The following is a 14929-nucleotide window of genomic DNA, read 5'->3' on the forward strand; positions in this document are numbered from 1 at the left end:
GTGGTCTAAGGCACTGCATTGCAGTGCTAGAGGCGTCACTACAGACCTGGGTTCGATCTCAGGCTGTGTCGCGACTGGGAGACCCATAAGGCCTAGCCCATAGGCCTATATATTTTGATCAAGTTTGTATCACAACTAAAGTGGCCAAAAAAACTTCATAAAATGAAGGACATGAATCCGCTTTACAAGGGGTGTGGAGCCTAACTGGCATAGTTTCAAGTTTGGGGAAGATCATTTTCACCATAAAAATGCACCTTTCTGATAAAAAGCATTACATGCATAATCGCATTTGTGGTCACTTTTGGGAATGGTGTTTTCCTGCTAATGGAACATTCACGGGTGTAGCCTACTGCAGTGTGCACATTGCTGCACTTATAATGTGCCTTTTTTAAGCTAAACGTTTTCAGTTTTTTTATGCTAGTGTCCAAGACTATGGAATATATATTTCTTGCACAGAATAGAATATGTCAACTTTTGTACTATGGGGGATAGTAGATTGACATAGGCTAGTGCTTTTGCTGTTCATTATTACTCGTTAGGCTGACGAAAAGTAAATGTGGACAGTTCTTCCAATATCTTCAATATGCGCCTCGGAATTGGATAAGGACGTGCGCAGTTATGTCCCCGATGTGTCTGTCTTCACTTGTAGCCTGTGAGAAAGACCTGATCACTTGACAGAGAGCCATGTGAGTGAGAGGTGCTACAGCACGCAGCCGGGAGAAGGGAATTATAATTATTATATTCAGCCCAACGGCACAACGGCCACTTTGGGCGCAAAAACGAATGGATTTGTTAGGGGGCATTACGGCCACACTAAGGGTATGCAGCTGGGAAATTTAAGGCATTATCAAGTTCTTGTCAAATTGTGAATGAGAGACTGATGAAGTGTGTATATCCTACGGAAAAAAACAAAGCAGAGCTCATGCCTTTCATGCAACTTTTTTCAAATCATCAATATCATGCTATATTGTAATTACTTTGCCACCATGGCCTATTTATTGCCTTACCTCTCTTATCCTACCTCATTTGCACATGCTGTATATAGATTTTTGTACTGTATTATTGATTGTATGTTTGCTTATTCCATGTGTAACTCTGTGTTGTTGTATGTGTTGAACTGCTTTGCTTTATCTTGGACCGGGTCGCAGTTGCAAATGAGAACTTGTTCTCAACTAGCCTACCTGGTTAAATAAAGGTGAAATAAATAAAAGAGTTGCATCATGCAGCCTTAGAGTGTATTAAAAATCGAAACAAACACATTTGTATCACAACTAAAGTTACATTAATAACTCTAAATTAAGCATATAGGAGTACATGTTTCTTTGCTAATCACTCAGCACAGAATAGCCACATGTGCGCACTCCCTCAAATCCTTTGGAGAAAATATCCTTTCTATTTTATTCAGCTTTGTTCAATTGTATTCTTCATACTATTAAATAATATAAAATAATGCCATGGAATTCTAAGCAAATCTTGTCTGCTAAATGAACTAGTGTAGCCCACAACCATATGGCATAGCCAGATCAGGGCCTAACATTAGGACAACTCAGATTATACTATTCTATTCTACTTTTTCTTCATATCAAGTTTCTTTAGACCTGTCTAAAATAAATAATGGATTTATTGTGATAATGTAAGCTACATTTCATGGATTTAACGGACTTTTTAAAATGTAGATGTTGCAAAGGTCTGCATCAGTGGCTTGTAGGCTATTCGTGGAAGACAGGAGATGCTAAATGTGTTTATGTTAATTCATGTTCAGTTACCGTGAGACCGACAGTTATTTGCTTGAAAATCACTGGCTGACAGAACTTCATGGCCGCCACAGCCTTATTCTTGGCTGACAACATTTCATGACCCCCCCAGCCTTATACATGACTAACATTGAGTTCAGGTGAAAAGTTGTGACTTACATTTCAGTCATTTAGCAGACTCTTGACTCACAGGAGCAATTAGGGTTATGTGCCTTACTCAAGGGCACATTGATATATTTTTCACCTAGTCAGCTCAGGGATTTGAACCAGTGACCTTTCAGTTACTGGCCCAACACACTTAACCTCTAGGCTACCCGGGTTGAAAGTGGAACTTTGTGTCACAGTTGGAGATAAGAGACACATCTCTCATGTGCGTTAATGTCTTGTGTTCCAGTCCGTCCTTTACCTTCCCCCATCACATCAACCCCATGGCCTACCAGCAGCTCCTGTCCCAGCAGAGAGGCCTGAGTGTGTTTGGCCACACCCCTCCTCTCATCCAGCCCCCACCCATCTTCTCCAGTCGCCAGTCTGCCCTGGGTCTCTCCTCTCTGCCCCCCTCCTCACACAACCACAACAATGGCTCACAGTCAAAGGTGAGACTGCTCTTCTTCTTTGGTAACGGCGGTAAGCAAACCAGCTTTGATGTGCGAAGAGTTTTTCCTTGAGTTTGTTCATCTTCTTCCCGAACCGTGCCTAAATTGTCTGGTACGAGGTAGATCTTGTCATTATCCATAACCGCCAAATGTGAGCCTTGCCCTGTGGCCTTCTGGAAGTTCTGATATTGTGTGGGATGCTCAAATCAAACCAGCATGACGTCTATAGCCGTACAATTTTCTTCTGTTTGTTTGCATTGTCAGTAAAATTGTTTTAAGATGATTTAAAACATAAGTACTGCTGTCTCCTTCCCTCATCCATTGTATACATCCACTGTGGTTTGTGGTTCTCTCTGTGGCTCTTATCATGCCATTCACTGAAATGCCCCTTCGTAAGGTAAACTCCATACCCATGAATAAGGGGATTGGGGACGTTAAACCCTCATTGTCCAAACACACACGATCCCAACCCCACGGTTCTGTTACAGACCACAGTAAACACAGAGGGATACTGAGGAGAAACAAAGTCTTCCTCTGATTAGGAACACTTTGCTGTGGTTTAGTGCAATCCCAGAATCACAGTCTAGCATGACTATTAAAGCCAACTGCCAGATACTGCCTGTGTCAGCTTATAGTGAAGTATTAACTGTGTAGGTGGTGGGGTGTGCCTACTCTCGTCTCCAAAGTTTCTCCAGGAGTCACCTGAGGTTTACACTGAAGCCCCAGGCAGTGGGCTCACTCTGTAGATGGATGGGATGTTTTCATACTGTACTCCACCCTCTCATCACAAAACACTCGAAATTGTTTAGTCTCTGTGGTGGCTCACCTCTGATGTATGAATGTCTATTTGACTCGAGCCCTGTATTAACCCCGATCGTTTCTTCTCTTTTATTCTCTCCCCTCCTCTCCTATTCTCTCCGCTCCTCCACTCCAGAACACATGTGGGGACTCCGCAGTGAGCAGTACAATCAATCCCATGATCACCAAGAGGTCAAAGGTGAAGACAGAGGTGGAGTGTCCGAGGCCGCTGTCCCCATGCTCTCCGGTAAGAATCGGATTAGGATCTACTGCTTTATAAATCAGTTGTCATGATGAACCTTGTTGCCCTGTACAGTAAGTGAGACGTACGGGTTGATAGGATCTAAAGAGAATGATGTGTTGAGGGCAATTCAAAAATGATCAATCGTCTGCAACTGATGATGGGGGGGAAGAAAACAACAGTTTCCGTTGCTTCCTTTCCTCTGCCATTTCCCCCCAAATACTCCTCCGTCCTGAACTGACACAGACCCCTGGGAACCAGCCAGTCCCCTGACCCCCTTTCTTTCTCTGCTACGGCTGAAAGAAGAAAAACTCTGTGTGATAAGAGCTTTGCATCCATTCGTTTGTTCCTCCGGCTCTTCTTTTCTCCCTGGCTGCTGTAAACTGTGCCACAGCACTTCATTTCAATGAAATATTGGCCAGACGTTATTGTCATCTGAGGTGCATTTCTCTCTCTCTCTCTCTCTCGCTCTCTCTCTCTCTCTCTTTTGACAAATTTGCGGAGCCCTCCTCTCCGACTCAAGAGGCAGGTTTGGGTTTGTGCCTGATGCATGGGGATGGCGGTGTACACAGTCGTCTTGGGGCCAGTAGAATTGATGAAGATAGTGGCGCGGGGCAGAGATAAACACGCTGCAGTCAGCACATTGGAGCAGGGAAGGGTGGGAGGCCGGAGCTGTGGAGAGAGAAAGAGGAGACCAGGGGACGGGCTGCACGTCACACAAACACACACACACGCGCGCACACAGCCTGCAGGCCTGGGGACTGTCTTAGACATGTCAACGAATCCCTGCCTGGACAGAAAAAAAATGATGTCTGTTACATGTACATTAGTCACTCTGTTCCTCCAGTCAAGTCAATCTGGGCTATCTCGGATAATGTCATGGTGTCCCCTCCCCACATCAGTAACAGTTAATAGTTGAACAGGGATGAAAACTGGTGAGGGCCCAAAAAAGTGACACTTTTTTTTTTTCACTGAAACATGCAAAAAATCCCTGCTAGGGAGAAATGCAGGTTTTAACTAATTAAACAAAGGATATGATCTACATGATCAGTCTCTGTGAGTAAAATAAAAAGTGGTTCATGTGATCCTAACTTACAGCTAAAATAAATGTAAAGAAAGAAATCCAATGTTATTTGTTGCCTAGACTTTACTGCAAATGACACTTAAGTCTTGAGAAAAAACAACACACTAATTTTGCAGTTAGCCATGACAGCCTTTATAATAGAACGCTTGTGACCGCACACATCTAAATATTGCACTTGGGGGAAAACATTCTTAAAGTAGAAATAGAATGAAACAAACAGCTATTCTGTTTTTGTTCTATTATAGTGGCCACTATAGTAGACATCATCAAGTGCACAAAAATAACATAAAACATTTAATAATCCCCCCTCACACACACACACGTGTTACTGTCAAATTCAACGCAACAAAAGTAATATCTTTGGCCTACACTGCACATTATTACATTGTACACTTTCTGCCTGTGGACATCTGTTCTACAATGTGCCAGCAGAGCACGATACTCTTTGTTGGCATAATTGATCTCTTTCAGGCAGAGAGGACACCTGGCATACCCCTTTTTATCCACTGTATTGAAAAAGTGAGAAAGAGGGAACGTGTGTGGTGTTCCTTTCACCACAGTGGCATCCAATTTAAGCCAGGCCCAGCTCCAGCTACACCTGATCCCTGAATCCACTTGTTTAACAAGCAACGCCTCATTTTCACCTAATTCTCTCATTCTGAAAATTAACCACAAACTATTGAGGGTAAACATTAGTTCACAGATAGTAGTTAGCTAGTTAACTAGTTAACATGTCACACAGATTGCCAGTAAGCAACTAACGCGTTATAACTTGAGGAACGGCAAGGAGTCGTATACCAGTTAATATTAAGCGAATTAGTTAGGTCCACGAATGTTAGCTCATCTGATGTTGAAACGTTAGCTGTCTGACTTTATTAGCAAGCTAATTTTCACACCATAAACTCAATTATTTGATCAGATAAGTTGGCTAATGTTGCTCAACATTTCTCTGGCTAGATAACGAAGAATTCGATCCAGCTAGAAAGATACTTCACAGTGCTAACAATACTTGTTCCACCACACTTTCTCCCTCGCCACAAACTTTCCAAACGCCAGTTGTTTTTCGTTTACAGCTCATGAAGTACATCTTCTCACCCCCATCTCCGTGGTCAGGCTTCTCACCTAACGTTACCTCTTCATTGTCGTTCAGGGGACGCGCGCCGCTGTAACCGGCAAGCTGCCTTTCCCGCTCTCCGCTGATGCTGTAACAAGCGCGTTGGTTGTCTCTTCCCTCTTCAGTCGCCTGCTGCGCTGCATTCTGTTGTTATGTGAACGATAGGCTGAGCCTTGGATACAGACAGTATTGCGCCAAACGCGCATCACTCGTTCGATTACAGCCAGTAGTGATCCAAAGCCCCCCCCCCCCCCCCACTCCTCCCATACTAAACTTTTCTCATCGGATCTACACGAATTCAACAACGGCGACTTTCGCCCGAAAGGTGACTAGTGTGCATCCCTGGTTGAAGTGTTGTTGAGTAGAATTTCGGCAGGAGTGTTAATGGCTTGTGTTGGGTTAAAAGAAATAAGACACATTTCTTAGACTGTCAGAGAGAATGGACCATAAAGTCTTCTTCTCTTTTCTCGTGTTCTAACTCTAACAGGATCACCTAGGTGGGATGCTGGACCTGAAGGAGGACTTGGATAAAGATGAATGCAAGCATGAGCCAGAGATGGTGTATGAGACAAACTGCCACTGGGTGGGATGCTCCAAGGAGTACGACATGCAGGAACAACTGGTCCATGTAAGGAGGGGACGGGGGGACAGGAGGGGACAGGGACAGGAAACAGGGATCAGACAAGCATTTCCTTTTTCTTTAAATAGCTCAGAAAATGTTCCAGCGTGTTTTAAAACAACCAACCTGGAGCCGGTTTCCTAAAAGCATCAACCTGGGCCAAGAGCAGAGGGAAGGTCGCTATCTAATGAGTGTGTGGTGAGAGAGAGGAGGTCTGCCTGTCAGTGCAGCTGGAATAAGTCCAGAATACATCCCACCGACCTCTAGGTCTATATGAGCTCCCTAACCTCTGACCTCTGACCTCTGAAGCCCAACATAAAGCCGTCCTGCCAGGAACACTAAACCCTTAACCCCTCCCTGATTTAGTCTCCACAGTAACCTCTAACAAACTAAGAGTCCATATTTTAGTGCTGCCTAAGACTGAGCCTTGTCAATGGACTTCAACTGGGGTCCAGTTTTATTATGCTTCCCTCCAGATAGATACCGAGAGTCAGATGATTCATTGGTTGTTAACATAAGTAAGCTTAGCTAAGTGTTTAGCTTCCATGAGACTGGGATTGTTTTACTCTATTTGACTTTTTGGCATGTAGAGTCTTGGTCGAGCAGGGGCATTCCAGGCCGTCACTGAAGCAGAAAGAGACAGGGACAGACAGAGACAGAGAGAGAAAGAAAGAGCGAGGGGGGGGCAGAGTGAGAGAGCGAGGGGGGAGAGAAAGAGCGCGAGAGAGAGAGTGATAGAAGAGAGAGACAGACCGAGAGTGAGTGAGAGAGTGGAAGAGAGAGTGGAAGAGAGAGAGGAAGAGAGAGAGAGCGGGAGAGAGAGAGAGAGAGAAGGGGGGGGCACTGTAACAGAGGAGCTTCGACTATGGCCTCCATTATCTGTCCTCATTGTTTCACTCAGTCACCGACAGTTACACTCCAGCTGAACGTGAAACCTCCGAGATACTTCCTAATGATAGGCACACACACACAGACACCTTCCTAATGATAGGCCAGGATGGTTTAGGTTAGGCAGTTACGGACAAAGAGCTGCTTGTCTGAGAGAGCAGTCAACGCACGCTCAACCACCATGTGTTTTTGGCGTAATTATCATGGGCCAGACATTAAACCAACAAGTAGAGAGAGTAGCCTAAGGAATATGTTGGCATTTAGCTACTACAATGATGCTCCTTGTCACCGAAGTGTGTGTGTGTGTGTGTGTGTGTGTGTGTGTGTGTGTGTGTGTGTGTGTGTGTGTGTGTGTGTGTGTGTGTGTGTGTGTGTGTGTGTGTGTGTGTGTGTGTGTGTGTGTGTGTGTGTGTGTGTGTGTGTGTGTGTGTGTGTGTGTGTGTATGCTTGTTAGCGCTATACTCTTGCAAGGACAAAAGTTACTTTAGTTGCTGCATGGTTGAAACCCAAGCATCCTATTGGTTACCTTGTTGTTAGTCATTCCTGATGTTCTCAGGGTATTAAGTCCTTTTCTGCAGATGTGTTCATCAAGGGATGATCCCTCCACACTCGCTGGGCCCCTGCACTCAAACACTACAGCCCTAATGAGAGAGGTGCACAATACCTGTCCAGACCCATTCGTCCTAGGCTATGCACGCCAGCCAGCGAGATGCCAGATCAATCTTGGATAAGAGAGTTGGAAATCCGTCACTGGGCAATTCCATTTTATTAAAGTGTTGAGAGGCTGCCCCTTCAGACACAAACAGAGCGGAGCAAAGGAGCATTTGCCTGTTTGACGATTGATTTTAATTTCCCTAACCGTAGAATCCCTCTTGTGGAAAAAGTAGACTAGTGGAACTCATCTAACAGAGCCACACTGCAAATTGTGTGTCCCGACAACACAATCACGTCTTTTTTCTTCAGTCTGACAAACGGAAAGTTAACGGCAAACTTTGATTGATGGCGTTACTCCTAATTTCTTTGATAGGCAAATGGCTGCTCTGCCTCTGTCACAACCTGCAATTGACTTGTTCTAATATACCTCTGTCACAGAGAAAACCTCTGTCTCCTGTTGATAGTGTGTTCTCTAAGTAGTACAAATACACTCAATGACAGACAGAACAGAACACAGCTAGAGACCTAATAAAAAAGACAACCTCAGAGGGACTTCTGTGGGGAGAGAAACATCAAATCAGATTTTATTGGTCACATACAGATGTTTAGCAGATGTTATTGCGAGTGTAGCGAAATGCTTGTGTTTCTAGCTCAAACAGTGCAGTAATATCTAACAAGTAATATCTAACACATTTCACAACAATACACACAAATCTAAAGTAAAGGAATGGAATTAAGAATATATCATAATTGGACGAGCAATGTCGGAGCGGCATAGACTAAAATACAGTAGAATAGAATATACAGTATATACATTTGAGATGAGTAATGCAAAATATGTAAACATTAACATCTGGAGAAGTTACAGGCCATGCACAAAAAGAAAACCTAGCCCCTTAGGCACTTATGTAGATTTAAAAGAATTACTACAATTGAGTGACTGTTGCTTTACACCTATCCAATCCCTTAGATCGACACAAGTGTTTAGGGAATAAGGGGCTGGGGGTTGTTACTGGAGATCCAGAAAGGCATTAACACGTCTCATCCGGGCGTGTCTCCCTACAGCACATCAATAACGACCACATCCACGGGGAGAAGAAGGAGTTTGTGTGCCGCTGGGATGAGTGTTCCAGGGAGCAGAAGCCCTTTAAGGCACAGTACATGCTAGTGGTTCACATGAGGAGACACACAGGGGAGAAGCCACACAAGTGTACCGTGAGTAACTGATCGTCGCCAGGCTCGGCCTTCGCTGAGCATTTGCCTCTCTAAACACGTGTCGAGTGTACCCACACACACGCACACGCGCACACACGCGCACACACACACACACACACACACGCTCACACTCACAGAGGATCACACACAGATGTGTGCAAGCTTGCACACACACACACAAATCTAGAAATGCTGTTTGGGCTTTTCTCCATTTTTCACGTGATCATTCTTGAAAAGGAATAAAAATAAGCTTACAGTGTGATTACATTACACATTCGCATAGAGGATGTCCCTAAGCTGGTTAGTAGGGTGTATGTTTGTAGTTTCAGTAAGGGCAATGGGTCCAGTAAGACCTAGATATATCCTCTACGGTACTGTATTGTAAGTCCCTCATGTACAACATCTAAGACTTTTCTCTCTTCAGGCCAAATCCTTAACTTTTCACATAAATCATGCACTGATGTCAAGGGGAGATTTGTTTCTGAAGTTAGGATTGGTGACTATAAACAGTGCATTCGGGAAAGTATTCAGACCTCTTCACTTTTTCCACATTTTGTTACGTTACAGCCTTATTCTAAAATGGATTAAATCGTTTTTTCCCCTCACCAATCTACATACAATACCCCATAATGACAAAGCAACAACTGATTTTGACATTTTTGCAAATGTATAAAAAATGTAAAACTCGAATAACACATTTACATAATTATTTAGACCCTTTACTCAGTACTTTTGGTATTTCATTAGACTCTTCCTGTGGTCCACACAAAACATGAAACATGATACAGAATTACATAATACAGCACATCAATAGACAAGAACAGCTCAAGGACAGAACTACATACATACATTAAAATGGCACACGTAGCCTACATATCAATGCATACACACAAACTGTCTAGGTCAAATAGGGGAGAGGCATTGTGCTGCGAGGTGTTGCTTTATCTGTTTTTTGAAACCAGGTTTGCTGTTTATTTGAGCAATATAAGATGGAAGGAAGTTCCATGCAATTAGGGCTCTATATAATACTGTACGCTTTCTTGAATTTGTTCTGGATTTGGGGACTGTGAAAAGACCCCTGGTGGCATGTCTGGTGGGATAAGTGTGTGTCAGAGCTGTGTGTAAGTTGACTATGCAAACAATTTGGGATTTTCAACACATTGTTTCTTATTAAAAGAAGTGATACAGTCAGTCTCTCCTCAACTCTTAGCCAAGAGAGACTGGCATGCATAGTATTTATATCAGCCCTCTGATTACAATTAAGATCAAAACGTGCCGCTCTGTTCTGGTCCAGCTGCAGGTTAACTAGGTCTTTCCTTGCAGCACCGGACCACACGACTGGACAATAATCAAGATTAGACAAAACTAGAGCCTGCAGAACTTGCTTTTTGGAGCATGGTGTCAAAAAAGCAGAGCATCTCTTTATTACGGCCAGAACTCTCCCCATCTTTACAACCATTGAATCTATATGTTTTGACCAAGACAGTTTACAATCTAAAGTAACGCCAAGTAATTTAGTCTCCTCAACTTGTTCAACAGCCACACCATTCATTACCAGATTCAGCTGAGGTCTAAAACTTAAGGAATGATTTGTACCAAATACAATGCTCTTAGTTTTAGAGATGTTCAGGACCAGTTTATTACTGGCCACCCATTCCAAAACAGACTGCAACTATTTGTTAAGAGTTTCAGTGACTTCATTAGCTGTGGTTGCTGATGCGTATATGGTTGAATCATCAGCATACATGGACATACATGCTTTGTTTAATGCCAGTGGCAGGTCATTGGTAAAAATAGAAAAGAGTAGAGGGCCTAGAGAGCTGCCCTGCGGTACACCACACTTTACATGTTTGACATTAGAGAAGCTTCCATTAAAGAAAACCCTTTGAGTTATATTAGATAGATAGCTCTGAATCCACGACATGGCAGAGGTTGAAAAGCCATAACACAAAAGTTTTCTCAACAACAGGTTATGGTCAATAATATCAAAGACTGCACTGAAATCTAACAGTACAGCTCCCACAACCTTACCATCCTCAGTAGCTTTCCATCTAAGTTGTCAATGCCTGGAGGTTTGTCATTATTGATCGATAACAATTTTTCCACCTTTCCCACATAACTTTACAAAATTCAAACTTGGAATGCTTTTCTTTCATTATTTGTTTTCTTATTCATGAATACAATTGCTTACTGTTCGCTGATGGCATTTCATGCCTACGTTTGCCCACTTTGCCAATGAAATAATCATAAAAATAATTGGCAACATCAAATGGTTTCGTGATGAATAAGCCATCTGATTCAATGAAAGATGGAGTTGAATATGTCTTTCTGCCCATAATTTCATTTAAAGTACTCCAAGGTTTTTTCCCATCATTCTTTATATCATTGATATTGGCTTCATAATACAGTTTCTTCTTCTTTTTGTTGAGTTTAGTCACATAATTTCTCAATTTGCAGTAAGTAAGCCAGTCAGATGTGCAGCCAGACTCCTTTTGCCCCATCTCTTTCAACCATACAGTTTTTCAATTCCTCATCAATCCATGGAGCCTTAATAGTTCTAACAGTCAGTTTCTTAACAGGTGCATGTTTATCAATAGTTGGAAGAAGCAATTTCATAAATGCATCAAGTGCAGTGTCTGGATGCTCCTCATTAATCACATCAGACCAACAAATATTTTGAACATCATCCGCATAAGAGTCACAGCAAAATCTTTTGTATGATCTCCTATACACTATTTTAGGTCCAGCTGTTGGAACTTTGGCTTTCCTGGATATACTGTAGCCACTATATTGTGATAACTGCATCCAATGGGTACGGATACAGCTTCAGAACAAAGTTCTACAGCATTAGTAAAAATGTGATGGATACACGTGGATGATCTTGTTCCTGTAGTGTTTGTAAACACCCTGGTAGGTTGATTAATAACCTGAACCAGATTACAGGCACTGGTTACAGTAAGAAGCGTCCTCTTTAGTGGGCAGCTTGATGAATACCAGTCAATATTCAGGTCCCCAAGAAAGTAGACCTTTCTGTTTACATCACATACACTATCAAGCATTTCACACATATTATTTAGGTACTGACTGTTAGCACTTGGTGGCCTATAGCAACACCCCAAAAGAAAAGGCTTTAGATGTGCCAAGTGAACCTGCAACCACAACACTTCAATAGCACATGACAAAAGATCTCTAAGCATGACAGGGATATGGCTCTGAATATATACAGCAACACCTCCCCCATAAGCATTTATGTCTCTTCTACAGATGTTATATCCTTGTATTGCTACTGACGTATCATCAAATGAATTATCTAAGTGAGTCTCAGAAATGTCTAATATATGAATGTTATCTGATGTTAGCAAGTTATTGATTTCAGAAACCTTATATCTAAGGCTACACATATTAATATGGGATATTTTCAGCCCTTTCCTGGGTAGCTTATCAGAGATAGACATAAAACTGAAAAGAGCAAACAAAGTAAGAGAAAAAATTATACATTCAGCAGTCCATTAATCAATTGGTGTGTGTGTGTGTGTGTGTGTGTGCGCGCTGCGTTGTTGAAGCTACGAACCCATAGGCTTGGCTCTCTCATCCCCTCCAGGCTTCTGGGAGGGAGGGTGGACAATGAGCCTGTCATAGCGGATGTAAGCAATGTCCCCACACGCTCTGGCAGCTTTCATGGCTGGGATCAGTTATTTCCTCTTCTGGTGCACAGCTGCTTTGTTGAAGCACCTTTGGCAGCGATTACAGCCAAACTCCAAGCGGGCTGTCATGTTCCTTTTACTGAGGAGTGGCTTCTGTCTGGCCACTCTACCATAAAGGCCTGATTGGTGGAGTGCTGCAGAGATGGTTGACCTTCTGGAAAGTTCTCCCATCTCCACAGAGGAACTCTGGAGCTCTGTCAGAGTGACATATCGGGTTCTCGGTCACCTCCCTGACCAAGGCCTTTCTTCCCCCGATTTCTCAGTTTGGCCGGGCAGCCAGCTCTAGGAAGAGTCTTGGTGGTTTCAAACGTCTTCCATTTAAGACTGATGGAGGCCACTGTGTTCTTGGGGATCTTCAATGCTGCAGACATTTTTCGGTACCCTTCCCCAGATCTGTGCCTCGAAGCTCTACGGACAATTCCTTCGACCTCATGGCTTGGTTTTTGCTCTGACATGCACTGTCAACTGTGGGAACTTATATAGACAGGTGTGTGCATTTCCAAATCATTTCCAATCAATTGAATTTACCACAGGTGGACTGCAATCAAGTTGTAGAAACATCTCAAGGATGATCAATGGAAACAGGATGCACCTGAGCTCAATTTTGAGTCTCATAGCAAAGGGTCTGAATACTTATGTAAATAAGGTATTTCTGTTTTTTATTTTTGAAACATTTGCTAAAAAAATCCCCAAAACAGTTTTTGCTTTGTCATTATGGGGTATTGTGTGTAGATTGATGAGATTGTTTTTTAAATGTAATCAATTTTAGAATAAGGCTGTAACATAACAGAATGTGGAAAAAGTGGGTCTGAATACTTTCCGAATGCACTGTCTATGCCTCCACACAAGAGTATCATTCATTATACAATAATTGCAAAGGACATCTTTATAGAAATTAAACAGGAATGGAAAAACAAGGATAGATGTAAAATACACTGTACAAAGATCCTGTGTTTGACTGCTTTGGTGTTTTCCTTTCTCTCTCTTGCAGTTTGAGGGCTGCTGTAAGGCCTATTCTCGCCTGGAGAATCTGAAGACCCACCTGCGATCTCACACCGGGGAAAAACCATATGTGTGTGACCACGAGGGATGCAACAAAGCCTTTTCTAACGCCTCGGACAGAGCCAAGCATCAGAATCGCACACACTCCAACGAGGTGCGCTCACGCGCACACATACTTCAATGAGGTCCTACTGGGGCTGCCTCCCAAACACCACCCTATCCCCTTCATAGCGCAGTACTTTCAGGGCCCTGGTCAAAAAATAGCGTACTATGCAGGCAATCGGGTACCATTTTGGATGCTGTCAAGCTCCCACACTGCACAGCACTGCAGCTCCATTCTGCCCTGCCAAGACTTCAGACAGACTCACTTATAAAATCCATTAGATATTCTCTTAGACAGACATCCGTAGGATCAATACTCTTCTACCTTTTGTGACTTACTGTAAGGTCCTGGGCCAAAAGATTGTGGCATCAAGAAAATACAAACTGACGTATGTGTCTTCAATCTGTTGTCTGCTAGCCTTTTACATATTCAGGCAGAAATGAGATGTGTGGACTTTTTCTCGTCACGCACGGTGATTGCTCTTGAACGTCTATACTTGCCGCATTAAACCACGGCCGTGTGTGTTGTGTTTGTTTGTGTGTGCGTGTGTTCCTAAGTGTGTGCGTGTGTGTGCGCGCGTATATATATGCAGGCGTGTGTGTGAGTAAATAATGATGTACGGAACTAATGAGCATGGCAGCCCCACAGTGCATTAGTGTGAATCAAGCGTAGGCATCCCTTATGGAGATCCAGACCACCTGCAGATCACCAATACAAAATGAACCCTGGAACTGTTCCAAGCCTCCTACTCGCCTATCCATCAGGAGATAGAGGAGAGAAGTGTAGGGGGAGAGCACAGCATCCCATGGATCCACACGCACACACACACACACACACACACACACACTACCCCTCGGGATGAAAAACAAGACTGGATCCATCCCACCAGTATAACTAACTTTATTACTGGAAACCACATAAATCTTTGTGATATTCTGTGGCTGTAAGCAGAACCAACAAGTCACTGGTCTTACATACATAATTTATACGCTCTAATTGCGTGTTTACAACAACAGCTAGTCACAGCTAATCTGAGTAAGTAGGAGGGGATGGATATTCTAATTCCCAGGCATGTATTTGAATGTTATTAAACAGAATATGAACTGGATGATATTAATCTCACTCTGGATCCTGTGTGGCTCACTTGGTAAGAGTGTGGT

General features: G+C 43.1%; 1 protein-coding gene across 1 annotated transcript in view; it reads left to right on the forward strand.

The window, feature by feature from the left end:
* The window catches only part of LOC115196014 (zinc finger protein GLI2), an 86005-nt gene that overhangs the window by 63091 nt on the left and 7985 nt on the right, over window positions 1–14929 (forward strand). Inside the window, exons 7-11 of the mRNA XM_029756449.1 lie at window positions 2149–2347; window positions 3282–3392; window positions 6072–6212; window positions 8811–8960; window positions 13656–13820. Of these exons, the coding sequence (XP_029612309.1) occupies window positions 2149–2347; window positions 3282–3392; window positions 6072–6212; window positions 8811–8960; window positions 13656–13820 (766 nt within the window). The remainder of the gene's footprint in view (window positions 1–2148; window positions 2348–3281; window positions 3393–6071; window positions 6213–8810; window positions 8961–13655; window positions 13821–14929) is intronic.

Source organism: Salmo trutta, chromosome 6 (assembly GCF_901001165.1).
Source record: "Salmo trutta chromosome 6, fSalTru1.1, whole genome shotgun sequence".
In the NCBI taxonomy this organism is placed as follows: domain Eukaryota; kingdom Metazoa; phylum Chordata; class Actinopteri; order Salmoniformes; family Salmonidae; genus Salmo; species Salmo trutta.